This window comes from Orbicella faveolata, unplaced genomic scaffold (genome assembly GCF_042242905.1).
Source record: "Orbicella faveolata isolate gen_17 unplaced genomic scaffold, um_ofav_v1 contig_2, whole genome shotgun sequence".
In the NCBI taxonomy this organism is placed as follows: domain Eukaryota; kingdom Metazoa; phylum Cnidaria; class Anthozoa; order Scleractinia; family Merulinidae; genus Orbicella; species Orbicella faveolata.
This window is the reverse complement of record NW_028301547.1, coordinates 20830313-20852086: the sequence shown is the minus strand read 5'-3', so window position 1 is coordinate 20852086 and position 21774 is coordinate 20830313. Positions and strand designations below refer to the sequence as shown.

The 21774-nt window shown below is 41.4% G+C and overlaps 1 protein-coding gene across 3 annotated transcripts in view; it reads left to right on the top strand.

Annotated features, from left to right (window-relative positions):
- Positions 1–21774, top strand: part of LOC110043369 (3'-5' exoribonuclease HELZ2-like) — a 46632-nt gene that overhangs the window by 22421 nt on the left and 2437 nt on the right. For all 3 annotated transcript variants that reach the window (XM_089290216.1, XM_089290214.1, XM_089290215.1), the window contains 16 exons: positions 714–879; positions 1267–1486; positions 1874–2008; positions 3171–3778; positions 4473–4914; positions 5496–6089; positions 6490–6912; positions 7111–7186; positions 7395–11700; positions 13831–13919; positions 14426–14569; positions 15334–15501; positions 15775–16064; positions 16620–16958; positions 17293–17544; positions 18226–18367. In XM_089290216.1, the coding sequence (XP_089146342.1) occupies positions 714–879; positions 1267–1486; positions 1874–2008; positions 3171–3778; positions 4473–4914; positions 5496–6089; positions 6490–6912; positions 7111–7186; positions 7395–11700; positions 13831–13919; positions 14426–14569; positions 15334–15501; positions 15775–16064; positions 16620–16958; positions 17293–17544; positions 18226–18367 (8394 nt within the window). The remainder of the gene's footprint in view (positions 1–713; positions 880–1266; positions 1487–1873; positions 2009–3170; positions 3779–4472; positions 4915–5495; positions 6090–6489; positions 6913–7110; positions 7187–7394; positions 11701–13830; positions 13920–14425; positions 14570–15333; positions 15502–15774; positions 16065–16619; positions 16959–17292; positions 17545–18225; positions 18368–21774) is intronic.

Here is a 21774-nt window from a genome sequence, read left to right as displayed (position 1 = left end):
TTGGCAGCATATCAGGCTTAGCTTATTTTGGTGAGTATTTTGGTTCTCTGCTTCTCGTCAAAATACCTGTAGGAACCATAAGTATCACGTTTCGGGGCACATGAAGGTTAGGCATATGTGCAAGCAATGATGTGCTCCACGCACCCAATTCCATTGTTTATGAACCAATGAGATACAGGTAGATAACTCGAGAGGCCGGTCCAGAATAAGGCGATCATTCTGGTTTCACAATATTATTGTCGACAATTACTGAACACATGTTGTTGATACGGAAACGAAAATCTACTTTACGCATGGAGTTGGAACATACTAAAGGGATTCTAATTAGAAATTTCGTCTCTAGCTCTATCGTTACGTTTTCACGACTGACCGAGAGATTTTCAAAGGCAAACTTCCCGCAAGAGTCATTTACACGCTTCCGATTGTTTTATAAACAATGAGATTAAATGATTAACGTTGTAGCTAGCTTGCTCATGCAACGAGCAATGAATCCCTCCCATTAAACAGACCTCTTACTTTACATGAAACTGCGAGGTGTTCATCATAGCTGTCCTGCGGTGTATTAAAATTCCTTCGTTATTTTGTAAGTCGTAAACTTGTTATTGGTAGCTTCTTCGTTCGAAAAATGACTTAAGCAACTTGTGAGATATACATATATATGTAAACATTGTGTCTTTAAATTTCATTTGTTTTAAATGTTATTCATATTTTAGGTTCTTTTAAACCAGCCGCCCAAAAAGGCAATTCCAAGAAACAAAAAGCGCAAGGAGCCTTTTTAATTACACTGAAAGAATGGCGCCACGCATTTAGGGGACCAACTGGCTGCCGAGCACCCTTACGGATTCCAAACAAAGGCGAAAAGTACAGAATATGTCCTGAGTAAGCCAACTCTCTTAACTTCATAATTAACAGTGAGAAGCATGTAATTTCAATAATTCGCCTTGTCGGTAATGTAATTTGAGCGTTTTGAGTGAAATTCTAAGGGAGTTGGCGTGACCAATGGACAAGGCGCTGACTCGAACTCCGTAGGATCTGCGTGGCTCAGATCCTTCTTCACCAGTTCCTGACCTTCGCACACTTTAAACGTCTAAGTACTCTAAATACAGCATTCTAGCATTGTGTAGAGCCTAGATTTTCACGACATCCCTTGGTACAACTCGACTAAACTGGCCTTGTGTTTCGCTTGATATTACTGGGTTTACTGCCTTATATTTAGATTGTCCACAATCCACTTTTGTTCTTTCTTTTTTTTTTCCCTAAACCAAGATGGACAAAGGGAAGTTGCAAACTCGGCAAAGTATGTACATTTGCACATGGGGAGACAGAACTCACAGCATGGAATAATCACTTGGAAAAAATGGAGCAAGAAATTGCTAAAGACTCTGAACTGGAAACAATGAAGTTGGAGATGAAAGATGTCGACTCCGCAGAGGAAAGTAAAGTCAGTTCACCTGTGGAGGGTGAGCGACCGACTCCTACGTACAAGGTAATGGCTATCACGATTAGCAGTCTTTATGCATGGGTTGGTACATTTGTTTGTACGAGGTAACCGCTGCTCCGTACACTCGTATAAATTCAGCATGTGCTACAAAAGAACTCCAAGAAAGATGCTTCGCTCTATTTAGCCAGCGTTACGTTTTAAGTAAGTGCCATAATTAAGTTGATATTGGAAATGTTTTTTTTTTTTTTTTTTCAGTTTAAGTGCATGCCTGAGAACTAGCTAGTTGTAGCTTATTAACATTCAACACTCGCCTTCAAAAAAAAATGCAAAAAAACAAGCCTGATATATATTTCCAGTACGATTAAACTTATTTTATGAGCACATACTCTGTGCCAAATGAGACGTGAATATTTTGCTCTCGTTTTTCATCAGGTCGAGGACCTAGTGTCCAGGCTTCCAGGAGTGACTGTTAGTTGTGAGCCCGGGGATCTTGATGTCTCATTGCAGGTGCCTCTGAACAGCGAAGGAGAAAACAGATATAGCTGGTCCCTGCAAATCTGCTATGAGGTAAGACTGAAAACCGGGTCAAGAATTTAACAAGTTTTGCACTTTCTTAGAATTTCATGTTTTGTTGCAGACGTGGATCATATATTTTAATTATTTTAAAGTCTGTTAAGTTTACTACGGTTAGACTCCGCTGATTCGAACTCAGCTATTTTGAACTCGGTGACTTCCCGCTATTTCACACTGATTTCTGTTTCCCTTGGCCTAAAATCTTCCCTGCTGGCCGAGGCTCTTTTCCTGGTGTTCGCTGACGGGAGAAAAGAGACCTCTGCTATGGATGGAAAATGGCTTTGATTTAACCGCCGTCCACAGTCTTGGACAGCTCTATTAAAACGTATGCTCCTTGCGTTGTTCGCTGACCGCAACTTGAGCCCGTTGCGTCTCGCGCATTTCTTTACATTAATTCCGCTGTCGTTTATTGAGCCCACACTGTAAACATGGAGTGCTCATCGGCGTGCTCGAAAGAGTTCAATCGTTAAGAGTTACTAAGTTTACTTTCTTCCGTTTTGGAAAACCTCGACGATGGAAAGAAAAAAAAAATTGAGTGACGAGCAGTTCAAGGCCCTGTTTCATTATTTTAACTCGCGAGACACGTTTGCGTGCTTGCCGACCGAGCTACCAGACCGGGCTACCAGATTGCTGTACTTGTTGCACGAATGGGAAGGGGAAACCTTGGAAAACATCCGATCTAAGCAGTTCCTTTTGAGGATGGACGATCGGTTGATTGGAATTGTTGTGGACGAATCACATTGTGTAGTGAGCTGGTAAGCCTAATCTCGGTTTGTCGATGTTTGATGTTTGATATTTGAGTGAAAGGTTTTATTTTCGTCACGTGCTACGAACACCACGTGATGGCTCGGTCGCTAAGCCGCGAAGCATGCTCAATATAGCCATTTTCTACCCATGGCAGAGGTCTCTTTCTCCCGTCAGCGAACACCAGGAAAACAGCCTCTGCTAGCAGGGAACCTAAAATCAATCCCGTATATTTCGTACTCCAATGTTAGAAAAGTCGAAAAATCAACATCATCGTGGCGTTAGACAATTTTAGAACTTAGCTGGAAAACAACAACTTGGGCTTTTCATTGCACTTTAACCTTTAACTGTAATGAACTTTAAACACAGCAATAAGTAGTTCTCTGAATACGATTTCTATATTCTGCTATAGCCAAGTGCCACTGGCAAACTGCAAGATGTAGTGCTCTTACCGCAGCACCACAGATGCTACACCCTTTCAAGTGTCAAATTTAACCGTGCAGTGACAGACGCCAGTGCTGCGCCAACAACCGTGAAACCATCAGACTCTGAAGAGCTTTCTGTTGACATGTTTCATTACCCAGTAAAACCTAATCTTCAAGAGTCGCGCGGCAGTTGTGAAGTGGAGATCGTAGTTTCATTTTCGACTCTTGTGTTTGGATACTTTGCTCAAGTCTTGGTGCTCGATTTCGGGAAGGCAAAACATCTTGCTGTGAAAATGACTGTAGAGGTTGGTAGTCAAAAATTTCTACAAGAGTTTGGCGAAGCGAAGGCAAACTTAACGTTGGATTGGCCGTTGTGGGATGACGGATCTCGAGACATTATCAAGTTTGAGCCCAAACGTCCTTCAGTGTTCAACAACGAACATTTGGTAGCCAAGTACAAGCTTCCCAAACGGGAAGATATAGTTCCTTCCACCCTCCTTGATGGATCTAAAGGCTTGAGCAAGGACAACTACAAAGACGTCATGCATCAACTATTATTCGTAGAGGAGTTCTACATTCGACAGCAATTTGCCAGGTAAAATCAAGAAGGAAAGAAATGCATGCATGTATTAATATAGCTGGTTATTTCTCCTTTAAGGGCGTACTTGACACATCTAAGACTATGCAGTCTCGCAACAGTTTCTTGCCTAACCTCAGAGAAGGCAAGCTTGTGTACAGTCAGTGAGTGAATGTAAATTCTGCTTTCGACTGTCATGGCATAAAACCCTTTGGTGTTCTAAGCTGTAAGAACATCGGATTCGGGAGTGATCTCGAGAGATCTGGGCTCGAGATTTTGCCAGTGATTAACATAGTTTTTGTGTTCGAGGCAAGGTGCCGTAGTCTTACAATGTCTATCCCCAGCTTGTACCAGGAATACTAATGGATGCTGGTGAATTGGTGTAAGGGAAAACTGACAAATTCTCAGCTGGAGCCCCGGGTAACCTCCAGTAGACTAGCATTTAGGAAAAGTAGTTGAAATTGCAGTCATTTCTCGCCACCGAAGCCCAAGCTCAAATACGAATACATTATGAAAAATTAAGATAACTAACTAAAAGCAAACAAACAAACAAGCGCAATGGCACCATCTTAGGGATGTCCCACTTATTAAAATTTAAAATATATATACAAATATACAAATACAAATACAAATACAAATATACAAATATTCTAATTAGATGAATGATGATTGTTCCTCACCCATATGTTGACTGCTTTCTTTTGCTTTACAGTTTTAACGTACAGGGTGTAAACATGTACGCTACAAAATTGCTGGTGAAGACAGACGAAGTCTTGTGCGCCCAGGAAGGATGGCTCTATGGCTCCTTTCATGTCTCCCGGCCAATAACACCCGATGACGCGAATGGACGACTCTTGCTGAGGAATCTTTTTGGAAGCATGGGCTCGGTTCTCATAGCTAAATCCCAAATCCCTGATTCTGTGGTTTATGAAGCATTAGTAGACTCGGTCGAGGACAGTCGAGTCATATTAAAGCTATCATCACGGTGCTGTGAAGATCTGGCGCTGTCGAATAACAGTGATGTCACAGTGGACGTTCAGTTTCACATTAACAGACTTCCTCTATGTGAGATGCACGACAACATTAACAGACTTGGTCCTGAGCACGTGCGAATATTGTTTCCGGAGTTTAGTAGTGTTGGTTTGGAGGAGAAGGTAAGAAGTGCAATGTAACAATCATCACTCATCTACGTTTCAAACGACAAATACTGTATTTAGTTAGGTTCTTCTTTAATCCAACCAGAAATAGAAAAAATGAGAGTTCACCTGGCCATAGTGTAGATATCCACATTGCATACTGACCGTCGATGACTTACCGCGTAGAAACTAGAATTGCTAGAGTCAACTAGAGTCAAGGACGCAGTCATTGACTACTGTAAATACTAAAGCAAATGATTAATACTTCTTCTTAGTGAGATGCTTTGAGAAATTACACGGGATATGGCTCCATATGTTACCCTTCCAATGTCTCAAATCTTGACTTGTAATCTCATGAAGGTTCGTTGTTTAAATATATTAGGCTATAGGTCTCAACACATTTTCGTTTTGATATCAAATTTAATAGCTTCAATTTTAATTGTATTAACATTTTTATTATGGAATTGGAAACATTGAGCCACTCATTAGTCGTTATAGCATTGTTCATATCGTTATCAAACGAAAGTATATGCTGTGTTACGGATTTTTAATGAAGCTTTTTGTGTCGAACTTTGTTTCAATGGCATCTTTTATTTTAGATTCATCATCTTCCTTGGATTCTTGACCCAAGCTTGAATGAAGATCAGAAAGAGATCATCAGGAAAATAGCAGCACCGTCAATTGATGCACCCCCTCTCGTGGTATTTGGTCCTTTTGGAACGGGAAAAACATTCACATTGAACCAAGCTGTTCGCCGTATCGCCGTCAACCTTAACAACCGGGTGCTCATCTGCACACACTCAAACAGTGCCGCAGATATGCACGTAGAACTTCTGGATGAATATCTGAAGGAGCAACGTGGAATAGCTGCCTGCAGACCTTTGAGGATTTACACACCTATGCGTAAACTGTCAACCGTTTCTGACAAAGTCAAACAATATTGCCTCATCACCGACAAAGGGAAGCCAACAGAAGCCTTCAGACTTCCAACTCGCCATGAGGTGTTAAGTCACCGAGTCGTTGTATCGACTTTGGGCATGTCCAGGGCACTTTTTGACATGGAACTTCATCGTGGATTTTTTTCGCACATCTTAATCGATGAAGCGGCTCAGGCACTGGAAACTGAAACACTTACACCAATCACACTCGCAGGGAACAACACCAAAATAGTTTTCACCGGCGATCATATGCAGGTACGTTCACTGGGGTGGAAGCCGGTATGGGGCCAGCTTATTATATGCAATTCCCCTACTTACAGTTTCTGGCATTGTAGTGACGTTAAAGAATGACAGGAATAAAAAAAAACTTACGTACGCAATAACGATAGAAAACACGGCACTTTATTAAGCGTTGCAAGCAACCCTTAAAAATTTGAGACTTCAACTATAATATGCACGTAGACGTCTTCCTAAACTCGCACGATCATTTGGAAAAAAACACTTTTAAGGAAATGGTATTATAGCCTGTATAGCCAAGAATCTATATGGAGCATCTAGCAGGCCCTTACAGATATTGCACTGAAAGTGAGATTTTTGTAAAACGCGGAAAATCTTGTTCTTCGTGTCATTTATTTTCTTCTTCATTATCCCTTAGATGAGTCCTGATGTGTTTTCCCCACAAGCAGTGAAGTGGGGATACCAAATTTCCTTACAAGAAAGGCTCTTTCACGATTACAAGGAGCGGCGAAAAGAGAAAACGCTGGATCCAAATCTCATCTTATTAACAGAGAACTACCGCTCAAACGAGCAGGTTCTTCAGTTCTCGTCCGACATGTTTTACGGTGGAAAGCTTTCTTCTGGTACCAAACAACCCTTACACCCTCTACTTGGACCACTTGTGTTTTATTCTGCTCTTGGCAAGGAAGAGATTGAACATAGCCACTCCTCATATCGCAACTTGGCTGAAGTCAATGAAGTGGTGAAGCGAGTCAAAGAGCTCACCGATTCGTGGCCTGGCGCTGAATGGGGTCCAAAAGATCTGAAACAAGTTGCTGTGGTTTCTTCCTACCGTTACCAGGTACTTAAAGTATAATCGTTAACTTATAAAGGATAACAATGTGCGTAAATATGTTTCATGCAGAATTCTAGTTATTTTAAGGTAATTCTCCGTTCAAACATAAATTATGCGCAGTAAGGATGCGCAATGCAAATGTGAGGAATCACCTCAAGGTTAACCATAAATATTTGAAGTATGAAATATATTTTCGTTTTTTAGGTTAGGACAATTCGAGATGGGCTTAGGAAAGTTGGTCTAGGACAGGTTGATGTAGAAACCATTGAAAACGTTCAAGGTGAGTAAGGGTAGTATGCTTCTCGAGATTTACTTCATTTGAGATGTTTCCTTGTAATCAGCTTTGGTCAAACTGTAGCATTGATTGAATGTGTTTTGTCGTGTGCACATTCACAAGGAAAATTATAAATATCAGTGAAACAATTCTCCACACACTAATGATATAATTATGTTCTCTTTATCTTTTCCAATCTTTTTCGCTTTATTAGGAAAACAGTTCCGTGTTCTTTTCATCAGCACAGTTCGAACTTTTCATACCTGCAAAGAGTTCGGTGAGCGCGACCTTGGGGAGAACGAGAGTCCATACCTGTATTTCCTGTCAGACCCTAAGCTGCTAAACACCGCTCTTACACGTGCCCAGTCTCTCATCGCAGTTGTTGGTGATCCATTTTCTTTGAGAACCGTGGGTGCTTGCCAAGGGCTGTGGGAAGAATTTATCAAGAGATGTAGTGACCAGGGACGCCTGTTTGGAATTGAACCCAACGAGCTTGAAGAAAGTATATCGCAGAGTGGACTTAATGTCAATGCTACCGAGTTTATGCCAGGTGCGTTCTCAAACACCAGTCATCCGGCTGCTAAAAACCAAGACTGTGGCCTTAACGTTACGGCCAGCAGTATGTCACCTCCTTCGCCTCAGGAACTTGAGTCAAATTTCAAAAGGGGTGACCGCACTTTGCTTTCCAAGGGAAAGGGCCATTTTAGTGACGATGCCGACACAGTCCCTACTGACCTTGAAAACTTAGACGAGAGTGAACTTGCAAGTGCATCTGATTCCGACGATGCGGGGGACGAATTGTCTGAGAGTGACGACCTGGGAGGTGCCGATGACTTTGCCGAGTATGGAAATATGGATGAGACAGTGCCCCCAGAGTACATGGATGAAATCATCCTTGCCTTGAAGGCCAAGTGTGAAGAAAAAAAAATGAAAAGAAAAGCGAAAGGAGAAGCAAAGGAAGAGAAAGTCGATATGAGACCAAATATTCCACCAGAAGACAGCACAAAGAGCAATACAAGTCCCCTTACAACTCATTCTGGTTTTAATGACGTGGGAAACAACGTTGTTCACGAAGACTACAAAATGACCACAAGGAAAGGTGAAACTCGTATTTTTCTGGTGAACTGGAACGTCAAATATAGCGAGCGTGCGCAACGACTACTTCGTGAACCCAAACAGAAAGAGCAAGAGAGCCTACAGCCAGAGTATCTTGATCGTCTGTTAAGGGACGATCCTCATTCATATCGCACATGCTCCTTGCACATTAGCCACGAGAGATCAAGAACTTTGTATGGAGAGATTCAAGATCTTGCTACTGACGATATTTTGATCGAAGGAAACACTCGTCAGTACTTTGATCGAGACAGGGTCTTGGTAAAACTGACCAACTTACCTTCCAGTAGCTCGGAAAGAATGAAAGGTGAGATAGTTGGGAGATGGAATCGCCCAATCAGTCTTCGTGAACTTCAGTTTGTTTGTACAATCAACAGAAACAACCCCTGGGTGATGTACCCAATAAACAGATCGATGACACCCATCGGAAACTTGAGAGATGAATCTTGCAGAGGAGTTCCAATTTACAAAAGAGTTCATCCTGGACATGCGGAGAAAGCAGTGCGAGTGGGCACGCTATCGTTAAGAGAGGCATTGAGTGGCAACTACCTCTTTGTCGTGCAATATTTGCAATGGAAACGTGAATTTCCATATCCACTTGGCATTGTAACAAAGAAGATCCGTAGAACCTCTGATCTTTCTGAAGCTTTCAAACTTCTAGCTGCTGAGTACCAACTGAAGGAACTTTTTCCAGATGAGGTTGATAGAGAGGTAGAAAGACAGATTGACGAGTGGTCAGCCAGCCCAAATCGTGAAAGAAATAGCCGCCCACATGTGAAAAACGCATTTACAATTGATCCTCCTGGAAGTAGAGCTTTGGATGATGCCTTGACGATTGAGGAACTAGAGAATGGTCTTTACAAAGTCGGCGTTCACATTGCTGATGTGTCTTACTTTGTGACAAAGGGGAGTAGAATCGATACCGAGGCGCGAAAGAGAGGAACTTCTTACTTTCCAGGTCACAGTTTTGGAGACGTTCTTATGCTTCCGGAAGACCTAAGCCATTGCATCTGCAGCCTGTTGCCGAACCAAGAACGACTTGCAGTTTCTGTTTTCCTGGTTCTGGACAAAGATGGTGGTGTACAGGAAGAGCTCGATTTTTGTCGAACGATTGTGACCTCACAATGTCGTTTGACTTATGCTGAAGCACAAAAAGTCATTCTTGGAGAGCCCATCAGAGGTAAGCCTGTCAGTGAAGGGGAAGTGACACCGGTGATCGAACAAAGCATCCGCACCCTTAGTTTCTTAGCTCAAAAAAGGAGGCAGTTGCGTCTTGGTGACAAATCGTTCTATCATTTCGACCACGCAGACCGAAAGGAAGACCTTGAAGCTCATGAGTTAGTAGAAGAAATGATGATCCTTGCAAACACATCTGTGGCTGAGTTCCTTGTTCGGATACAAGCAGTGTTGTCTGCGCCTTTGCGAATTCAACTTCCTCCCAAGAGGCGTAAACTAGATGAATGGATAGAGAGGTTTGGCGAGTTTGCTATGCTTTCTCTTTCTCTTAGAGCGCATCTGCGTCAAGATGGTCACTGCACGGAGTCCTTTGTTGTGCCAACGTCTACATGGAATGACATCAATAAAGCGCTGCGCAAACAGGATCTCAGAAGGTTAACGCACTTAATTTGCAATGATAACATCTATCCTCAACTTGCTGCTGCACGTTCGCAACTGAATTGTCTGCAAAGAAAAGCTGAAGATGTAAGAGCAGCTGACGTGGAAGTAGATCACAGAGTTCATTGGTCCTTGAACGTGTTGGAATACACTCGCTTTACTTCTCCGATTCGTCGTTATCTTGATATTGAAGTTCATCGCTTGTTACTAGAGAACGAAGGGCAAAACACGGCGCCTGAGGATATCTCCGAGCTTTATGGCAGGTGTTCATTTCTATCCGACAGATCGAGTAAGTTTGAGAGAGATTGTGGCCAAGTTCAGTTCGCTGCCGATCTTAAGGAGAACACTTGCGAAACTGCCGCTGTCGTTGAAGTCATCACGCGGGATTTTATTCAACTGCAACTTCTGTCTGATGCAAACCAGTACCTCACTCTCAAGCAAAGGAGAGTCCGGATTAGTGACTTGGGACCAATTGAGCAACCCCAGTTGGATGAATCGTCAACTTCCGTTGAACTGAAGTGGAAATTTAGGGTGCACGATGCTTCTGCTGAAAATATGAAGCATGCAAGGCAGTTCAGGGATCAGGAGAGACATCTCCGTGAAGACAGAAGCAAGATTGAAGCATTGTTGTACGCTGTCTTAAACTGTTCAAGTATTGATTACCACATTCCTAGCGATTATTGGCTAGAAGTCGTGAATGCTGTTAAAGACAACGATTTGAAAAGGCTGAAGCAAGGATTGAGGGAAGTGTATAAGATCATTTCTCGTCAAAGGAGGGAAGCTTCGAATGAAAAGATACGACAAGAACGGCAAGGAGAGCAGGGAGAGGAAGAAAACGACCATGACCGCGACGAAGATGACGAACACAACGATGAAGATGACGATGAAGATGACGATGAAGATGACGATGACGATGACGATGACGATGAAGATGACGATGATGACCACGACGGAGATGATGACTCTGACGAAGTAATTGACGAAGTCGACGAGAGCGATAGCGAAAGTGATACGGAGTCACCTAAAGATGAGGAAGAAAGTGAATTACATTTCATTGAGGCGACTCATGCTTTCAAAGTTTCCGACAAAGTTAGCGTACAGCTATCAGCCAACGATATTGGACCACTCATGGCACCTGACATTCAGCTGTTCAACCTTGCGCCTGGCATCAACATCTGTCTGGAACACAGGAAGCTCGCTGATAAGTGCTTTGCAGAAACTGCTTCAGAAAAAGCGTCAAAGCAGCGCTATAGAAACATCAGAGCGTACGTCAATGCTTGGAATCCTCTGCTGAACATGGAGGCTGCGACCGTGGCCACACGGAATGATGATGCATTAGTTCTTCAAGGTATTGAAGTAACGTGGAAAGTGGACGATGACTCTAAACTTGTCGGCAAGTTTCGGCTAGATAAGATGTTCAGCGAAACCAGGCAAATCGAGATTTTTTGTGGAGATTATGCTTGTGTGCGAGTTTCCTGCTCCACGTCTGTTTCGAACAGTTCGCCTAATTCAGAGTTGTCTTCAGCAATCAAAAGTGTGTTTTTAGACGAACATGGAGAAGAAGCATCAACTGGAAGTGAAGGCGAAGATGAGAATGACAAGGAAAGTTTCACCGCTGGAGGGGAAGCTGTAGAACGATATTGGGTTGGTCACTGTATCTTCACTGGTGCAGACACATCTCTGAAATTCACCCTTCAGCTGTTCCAGCACTCAATGAGCATCCCTCAAGTTCTTCGAAGTGGGGGAACTCGGAGATGTATCGTGGAGATAATAAAGCAAGCTATCCCTTCCAGGTAATTATAGGCCATACATATACATTCGTTTTTGTGTTTGCTTTTTGCTTTGTTTGTTTTGTTTTGTTTTGTTTTGCTTTGTTTTTCTTTGCTTTGGTTTGTTTTGTTTTGTGCAAATTGGTATTTCGATATATTTTCTTTGATTTTGATTGACTTTGTCACTACAGATAACTGCATACAAGTAATGTCCTACTCATGCGCATTACCCCTGGTATCATTCTAGTGGCTGCAAATAATAACCTGCTCGTGTGTAGTTAACTATCTCTGCAAACATAGAGGGAAAAAAGTGTCGCGCACTATGCACTTTTCACTTTTTGTAAAAAACACTAATAGCGGAGCTCCGGCGACCCGAAGGGCCGTCAAGCGAGGCACATACTCATAAAGGAAAGAAAAAGAGACCTGAATTGATTTTCTCATGGTTATCATGGCTAGCGGTATTGCCCATGGGCGCTTACGCACGACGACGACGACGACGACGACGGAGTCGCGCAACATGGCGGCCATACTCCAGCTAATAGGTTGACTGAGACATGCAGCCTTGGTTTACAGCGTACTTCTTTGATATCGGACATCCATGTTGCCGTCAATTGACACCTGTCAAAATAAGGTATCCACAGACCAGTATCACGTGAGCATATCGCGGGCTCCAGTTTAGAGCTCTGTTGTAATCACGGCCAGGTTGTTTGAAAGCCGGTTAACACTAACTCAGGATTAAAAGTTAACCGAAAAATAATTTTTTTCTTGTATAAAAATGTTTTTACTGCTTATGTTTTGTGTAGTTTGCGATTATTCAAACCCTAAACAGAGGGCCAAACTATATAAACAGAAAACCTCACCACAAAGTTACAAAACTCAAATCAAAATTTTCGCGTATCTTGGGTTATCTTAATCGGGTTTTGAACTATCCGGCCCAGGATCTCTAAATCTATATATCAGTAACCTCTTACTTACGGAGCGCGAGGGTCCTACGGAGCAAGCACACGTGCAAACGAACGAGGGTAAATATTCCTCAGTAAGGCTCAAGCAAGCAAGGTAGATAATTAGCCTATTATATGGCACTCGCGCCATACTTGTTTATGTTTCTCCTAAACGCATTTCTAGTCACTTGAATTCAAAGGACTTCCGCCGTAACGTGTTTTTTTACGAAGAACGAGAATATCTACACGTTTTCTTTTCGCAGTCGCAATTTTGAAGTTTCCGGCTTCCGAAAACAAAACATACTCGGCGGATGACCGTTCCGATAAAAACAGCCCTTGTGGCAAAATCCAGACCATGAAGGACCTAATCACAACGCTAGCTCGGACTTAACTCCTGGGCCCGGTTGTTCAAAACCGCGATTAAACTAACCTCCGACTAAGTCTAATCGTTGATTAAATTTCCTAATCGTGGGTTAGAAAACGGTTGTTCAAAAGAAGATTAATCCGTCGATTAACTAATCCGCGATTAAGCGTAAAGGGTATTATTTTAATTGATTAGAATGTATTCTTACGCTATTTTACGTCATAGAATTGCGCGAAACTTTTGTTTTTAAAAGGGCTTCCCCGACGAATAAACCGCCCGTGAAATTGTGGCCTTGTTTACTCCGACTGTATTGCCGATAACTTGAAGAAAGTTGCACCTAGCGTAAAATCAGTGCTAGCAGCCCTTTGGCCTATTGGTTTAAGAGCATGGCCACGCTTCGTTTTTCTCCGCAAATCCGCTTCTGCCGGTGAGGTTTGTGATGTATTCAATGGACGCTCTCCCCAATCTCTAACGAGTTCGAAGCTCTAGCTAGCTATAAGCAAGTATGTTATGATTATATCGATAACATTTGTCCAACGCGAGGGAGATGAAACAGCAAGCCGGACATTTTTCTTCAAGTTTAATTAAGAGCTTCCTGATCGAATGCAATAATCAAAATCTCATATTTACTGTGGTCGGCTGTTGTAGAGACCAATGTCTTCCCCACCCCTCTGTCAGCTTTGTAGCTTTCAGCTCTGGATAGCAGGTTGTTCTTATTGTGGAGGAGATTTTGTCCAAACATTACCAATACACCTGACCACTAGAAACACATGTGAAAGTTTCTGAGCATAACACTGTTAAACATGATTTCTGGTATTTGTTTTCTAACGTAACTTCCCTTTTTTTCAGGCGAATGATCAAAACTGTGGAAGATCTGCCATTGAAGGGCACGCCACTTGCTCATGACATCTGCCTGGGAAATGCAACTCGATTGGAAGGTAAGGGATATTTATAACTGCTCGAGTAATCCAGTTATTGGTTACGTAAGTGCGGTGTTGAAAGTGTGATGGAGAAGCTTTGTTTGGTCGCATTTGACGCAGTAAAAGCAGGACAGAACCTTAGGAAATGACAAAGCTTGGTGACGAGAATCCAATATTACGATATTCTATGATAAGCTCTTTACATATTTACGAAACATCAAACGAAAGAAATGTTAAACTGTTTGAAAGTATACAACTGTTGGGAACTTGCAATTTCAGATGTATTGTACACTGTTATCCGAACCGACTTTTACCTTGGTCTTTTTCATTCGAAATTCATTATTATGGTATTTATTTTCCCGGGCAGGTGAAGCAAGCAAGTCTTTGTATTGTACGCTTTGCTAGATAGTTGTAGTACCTCGTATTTGGTGGTCGAGTCTCCGCGACAACGCATTTCTCAGTTCTGTCTATGATCAGCAAAACATATACCGTTTAAAATTAGTTATCGTTATTTTTAATTTCAGGTCTACATATTCGTTTACCGGCTGATAACCTCTCAGTTGCTGCTCATGTCCAAGGATGTGACCTAGAAAGACTGAACACCAGCCAAGAGACGGCTGTCAAAAGATCCCTTCGAGGGCTCTTCACTCTCATTCAAGGACCTCCCGGTAAGTTCTCGTGACGGATTTTTATACCTAATCGTTTGGATATGAGTGCCCTACTTTAGCGCTTCTTCCGCATAATACCGTAGAATTTATGTGGCTGGTTGGAGGCCATCCTAAAGTAGCGGCCCCTTTTGCCTGCTAAATCCGAAAGTAAACCGACCAATGACTGATTACAAACTTTACACGAGTCTTTCAGCCAATACCATCATGGCTCAACTGACCAATCACGCTCAACGGACCAGACTTATAACATTATCGCCTGACAAAAACTATTCACTTGACTCTGAAGATGATTTCCGCTCAGGTTGTCGAAACGTCCGTCACCAACAACAGTTCTTTTCAGAACTACCCTCACCCGGATGACCATATACGAACTACTATACGAACTACTGACATGATTGTCTTTAGACAAGTTGTGATTTTCGTTTCATAGACACTGACCATGCAGCCACTTTTATTTGATCCTGCAAGGTCTCTTATACTTTTTTGTACTGTTCTAACGAAACTTTGCTTTGGATGAGCCCCTTCAACCATAAGTCTTCATTTCTGAAAATGAGCTTAGCAAAACAATCTCCTAGAGTGAACAAAATCGTTTACTAATTTCATTGATTTTAGTTTGCTGTTGTTGTTGTTGTTTTGGTGGTGGTGGTGGTTATTTTTATTTGCGCGCTCTTTAAACTGTTACCCCAGAATGTCTGAATATAGTTACCTCATCAGTGACATTTACTTGTGCTGGACATCATACATGTATACGATACACCTTATAGGAACTGGGAAGACGATCACTGGAGTTCACATCGCCTATTGGTTTGCTGAAATTAACAGACAAAATACTCCACCTGAAAGAACTACCCCAGCTGAAGAAATACCCAAGAAAGCACCACCACAAGTTCTGTACTGTGGTCCTTCAAACAAATCTGTGGATGTCGTTGCAGGTGTGGTCTGAAAATGATATGTTTAATTAGAAAGGCGTTGTGGCGAATATTTCAGGCATAGTAACGTTTCAGACTTGTTCCGGTCAGGACGTATATCTTATTGAATGGGTTTTTGTCACAACCCGAACTCTCTGTTCGGCCGATGTCTAAATATGAGAAAAAATATGTATTTGCAACCTATTTGATTGGCAAACACGCTTTAAAAAAGGAGACTGACGTTTTAGTTGTTTCTTTATCTTTCTTCGGTTTTTATGAGGCTATTTTAATTTGCAGAGTATTTGATGAAAATCAAGGGCATTAAGATTCTTCGAGTGTACGGAAATTTCATCGAGCAGAAAAGGTTTCCAATACCAAACAAAATTCAACCAACTCGACCAGTCGCCAGCAAGGGCGAATTGAGGGTACCTAAGAAATTGAGAAGGATTGCGTTACATTACGTGATCAGACACAAGAAAAAGTCACCGTACTATGCAGAAAAGCTGAGGCGCCTCGAAAGATTTTTTGCAGCAAAGAAGAAAAAGAAGGAGAAAGTGGAGGAGGCAAAAGTCGAAGAGTACTTAGAGGTAAGAACACATTAATGCTTAAGATATCTGATAATCATTATGGAGATGAATAACTATTTGATCGCACTATCGACTCGGCATCGAGTCCTAAAGGACAAAAAAAAAAGCTTCCCGCACAACAAAAACTGCTGAAAAAAATTGCACAAGAGGGGCCATGAAGAAAGAAAAATCGAGCAAGTGCTTTCCACTTTCCTGGTCCTGTGCTTGACTATATAAAAAAAAATCTTCCACAAGCTATTGCCCACCAAAAGCAAAACATGCACATCCTTAAGGTGAGAAAAAATATCATGCCCAGGAAAATTATCCAATCCCACCTCAAAACAATAATGGTTTGTTCCTTAGTCACATCTTGATAAGAGTCATTTAAAACTCGGGCTGTAGTTCCTATGGTAAGTGCAGATGAAGTTGTGTCGGTCAACACCTGATTGGGTGACATTACTCACCAACAAACTCTAGCTTTTGTTTGATTGGTTGCACGATTTTTCTTTACTCGTAATCGAAACACATGCATAGACGTATTAACACACTTCAGTTTTAAACATCTTGCAATTACAGCTAATAAGGAAGGCTGAACAGTGGGCCATAAGAAGGCGGAGTAAAGGGGAACACGTTCAGATCGTGCTTTGCACCTGTTCCTCTGCTGGAAGTCAAAGAATAAGAGAGGCGTGTAACAACGTCATGCAGTGCATAGTCGACGAATGCGGTATGTGTATGGAACCGGAAACTCTTATTCCGATTGTTTACTCAAAAGCACAGCAAGTGGTTCTAATAGGAGATCACATGCAGCTGCAACCAATTGTAAAGAACAGACTTGCCAGGTCTCTTGGCTTGAGGATATCCATGTTCGAACGTTTCTCCGACAATGCGTTTATGCTTGAAGAACAATACAGAATGGTAAGTGAAATTTTTTGAACTTATCACTCACAAAATTTCAGTTGGTAGAAATTTTATCCTGAAGCCGCTTATAAAAGATTGCCCACTGATTGCATACTGCTAGCGAACGTAACGCAAATTAAGTCGCACCACCCGTTGGGATGCAGCCGTGACATGTATACTTTATCTGGCGAGAGTCTGAATTCATCTCGGTGTCCCAGAAGATTGTAGCGATAGCTGAGTGATAGATAACTACCTATGAGTACTCTTCAATGCCTGTTTATAGCCAAATAGTTCCGAATTCTAGGTGCCCTTCCTTATCTTGAATTTCTTCCTAATTATATCTTTGCTTCAGCACCCGGATATCTGCGAATTTCCTTCCCAACACTTCTACGGCGGCAAATTGGTCACGCCACTATCGGTTATTGACCGTGATAGAGAGACGAGGCTGCGGAGAAGATTTATAAATTTCTGGCCTTCCCATAGTGATGCAGATTACGTACCCCTCGTGTTTTGTAATGTGGTTGGCGAGGAGGAAGAGTTAGTTGTGACAACAGAGGAAGGCAATCAACGATCCAAGAGTAACCTGAAAGAGAGGGACAAAGTGGTGAGATATTATTGGGGATTATGTGGGGAGTCCTCATGGAGGGGAGGGGGTATACGCAAAAGTACCATTTCACAGCTTACTTTTTTACCCAAATCCCAGTTCAATCACCATTTTATTTCTGTGATTCACAGCCCCAGATACCCAAATCCAATTTTTCCAGTTCCCATTCTATCCCTTCAGGTTGAAGCTTACTAGTTATTTAACTATTAGGTGTTACCTTCTATGAATGAAGATCGATCGATCGATTGATTGATTGATTGATCGATCGATCGATCGATCAATCGATCAATCTGGTAAAGTGGAACCCCATTAATCACATTATATGAGCCTTTTTGGGGTTTTCTTGCCCTATGAATTAAGGGTAGTTTAACTATCTAGTCCCCATCTTTTTCATACGGTGATCGGGATTTCTGAATTGGACTCAAAGAATTCCCCCCTGACTATCAAATAGGCCCTATTCGTATCCTCGGTATTGGACTGGAACTAACTTTAAGAGAGATTAATGTCATTTGCATCTGAAAAGACTCCCCGCATTGCAAGTTAGTTCCGGTTCAAAACCAGTACCGAGAATACGAATATGAGCTGTTGGACTTGGCTAACGGCCCCATCAAATTATTTCAAATTAAATAGCATACTTGCACGTGGCGCTATTAGATCTACTAATTTAGATTTTAATTCCAGGTTGAGGTGGTAAACAAACTCAGTAATTGCGGTGTGATGATGGATCGAATGGTCGTTCTGTCTCCTTACCGAGCTCAATGTCATATAATTCGGAAAGAACTCGCAAATGATGTCCCCGTTATTTCCATTGTCAGAAGCCAAGGTAGGTCTTGATATTTAATTTTTAGTAGGAAAATCTATACTATATATGCCAATCACAAGGAAACGTTTATCGGGTTTTTGAACCTAACAAAAATTAATAACATACCTGAGCAACGCCACTGTTTTTCTGTGGAAAGCTGTACATTTCTGTTACCTTGGTGAGAGTATTGTTGGGGATTAAACACCGATGCTAACGTGCTTAAGCATTGGATCCTGACTTGGGTGACGTATTTTAATTACGGGAATGCTGCAATGACGCAGTATTGTTGTGTCTTTCTTTCTTTTGCTCATAAAGTTGGTAGTCAAAGGATTGCCAACTTCCGATCCAAATCGTGGCCAGGTTTTCATCCGCTATCCTGCCACTGCAAGTAGATCGATGATTAAAGCCATCCTGAATTTCGCAACCTGACAAAACTTGAAAAGTTTCGTATTTGTGGCACTGAGTTCTTCTTCAACTAATAACAACCTCCGTGCGTTTGATTATTCCAATCTAATTACTCGTACTCTGATCTGCTTAAAATGATCAGTACTAATACAAAAGCACAAACAACTTGTAGAAGTATGTGAGCTATTGAGTTGCACCTTTATCCTCGTCTTAGCTTTATTAACCGCGCGGCCATGGGCCGAGCGCAGTTCTAGGTTTACCCGGGGTTTATTATTTTTTTTAACCGCGCGGCCATGGGCCGAGCGCGGTTCTAGGTTTACCCGTGGTTTATTATTTTTTTTTTTTTTGTCGGTGACCAGACGCAGACCTCCGCTCGGCCAAACTTTGAGTCACGCAACGTGTGATGTTTTTCCGCCAGAAGCTGTTAAAACATAAATACACGGACAGTTTTACGGATATTGTTTTCTTTTTTGTGGGTAAAATATATTTTCTTTTTTTTTTTTTATCAAAGCGTTGGATTTAAAGGGAATAATAAATACGCTGAAAAAAGGTATTACGTCAGCCATGGAATGCGCTGACGTTGCAGCTTTCACTTTCGCTACGTGACAAATAAGATCGTGTTTACTTTGCAAGTTTATATCGGCAGAAGCGACGGTCATTAATTTATTTGTAATTTTCCCAGTATTTCTTGCGGTTTTAGGCAAATGAAGTAAATCCTTTGGCTGTGTCATCGCAGCGAGTTCACAGATCGGAAGGAAAATTAAATATTTGCAAGCCAAGCAAAGAACTTGTCAGAACGTGCAAAGATTACGTCATTGATAGGGAAATAACCACCGTACTAAAGATAGCCGTGGATAACGCAATTCTTGAATTATGTGACTTGTGTGACTTCTTTGCTAACCCTTAACTCAAGGGAAAAAAACAATTAAATTTAATCGTGACTTTAAAGAAAGAAAGCGGTTTGTAATAGTGTTCGTATCTTCATGCACGTACATATCCCGAAGAAAGTTCCAGATTAAGACTATTACGTCATCGGAGATGTCACAACGGCTACGACTGATGGTGCGATAATAGAGTTTGTGTTGATCAAGTGCTGTGATGTCTACAGTAATCAATGAATCATCAGAGATTGCTTTGGAATATGCACTGCGTTGCGACTGTAGTACTAAGAAAACAGTTAAATTTTAAAAGCGCGGTTATAAGATCTAACAGATCTTCTTGTGTGTTTTTGTCGGTGACCAGACGCAGACCTCCGCTCGGCCAAATTTTGAGTCGCGCAACGTGTGATGTTTTTGCGGCAGAAGCTGTTAAAACATAAATACACGGACAATTTTACGGATATTGTTTTCTTTTTTGTGGAAAAAATATTTTTTCTTTTCGTTTTATCAAAGCGTTGGATTTAAAGGGAATAATAAATACGCTAAAAAAAGGTATTACGTCAGCCATGGAATGCGTCGACGTTGCAGCTTTCACTTTCGCTACGTGACAAATAAGATCGTGTTTACTTTGCAAGTTTATTTCGCCAGAAGCGACGTTCATTAATTTATTTGTAATTTTGCGAGTATTTCTTGTGGTTTTAGGCAAATGAAGTAAATTCTTTGGCTGTTTCATCGCAGCAAGTTCATAGATCGGAAGAAAAATTAAATATTTGCAAGCCAAGCAACGAACTTGTCAGAACGTGCAAGGATTACGTCATCGGTAGGGAAATAACCACCGTACTAAAGATAGCCGTGGATAACGCAATTCTTGAATTATGTGACTTGTGTGACTTCTTTGCTAGCCCTTTACTCAAGGGAAAAAACAATTTAATTTAATCGTGATTTTTAAGAAAGAAAGCTGTTGTTAATAGTGTTCGTATCTTCATGCCCATACGTATCCCGAAGAAAGTTCCAGATTAAGACTATTACCTCATCGGAGATTTCACACCGGTTACGACTGATGGTGCAATAATACAGTTTGTGTTGATCAAGTAATGTGGTGTCTACAGTAATCAATGAATCATCAAGGATTGCTTTGGAATGTACACTGCGTTGCGACTGTAGTGCTAAGAAAACAGTTAAATTTTAAAAGCGCGGTTATAAGATCTAACAGATCTTCTTGTTTTTTTTTTTGTCGGTGACCAGACGCAGACCTCCGCTCGGCCAAATTTTGAGTCACGCAACGTGTGATGTTTTTGCGGCAGAAGCTGTTAAAACATAAATACACGGACAATTTTACGGATATTGTTTTCTTTTTTGTGAATAAAATATATTTTCTTTTCGTTTTATCAAAGCGTTGGATTTAAAGGGAATAATAAATACGCTAAAAAAAAGGTATTACGTCAGCCATGGAATAAGTTGACGTTGCAGCTTTCACTTTCGCTACGTGACAAATAAGATCGTGTTTACTTTGCAAGTTTATTTCGCCAGAAGCGACGTTCATTAATTTATTTGTAATTTTGCGAGTATTTCTTGTGGTTTTAGGCAAATGAAGTTAATTCTTTGGCTGTTTCATCGCAGTGAGTTCATAGATCGGAAGGAAAATTAAATATTTGCAAGCCAAGCAAAGAACTTGTCAGAACGTGCAAGGATTACGTCATTGGTAGGGAAATAACCACCGTACTGAAGATAGCCGTGGATAACGCAATTCTTGAATTATGTGACTTGTGTGACTTCTTTGCTGGCCCTTAACTCAAGGGAAAAAACAATTTAATTTAATCGTGACTTTTGAGAAAGAAAGCTGTTGTTAATAGTGTTCGTATCTTCATGCCCATACGTATCCCGAAGAAAGTTCCAGATTAAGACTATTACGTCATCGGAGATTTCACACCGGTTACGACTGATGGTGCAATAATGCAGTTTGTGTTGATCAAGCAATGTGGTGTCTACAGTAATCAATGAATCATCAAGGATTGCTTTGGAATGTACACTGCGTTGCGACTGTAGTGCTAAGAAAACAGTTAAATTTTAAAAGCGCGGTTACAAGATCTAACAGATCTTCTAGTTTGCTTTAATTTGCTAGCGTTTAGCTTATTTTTCCTTTCT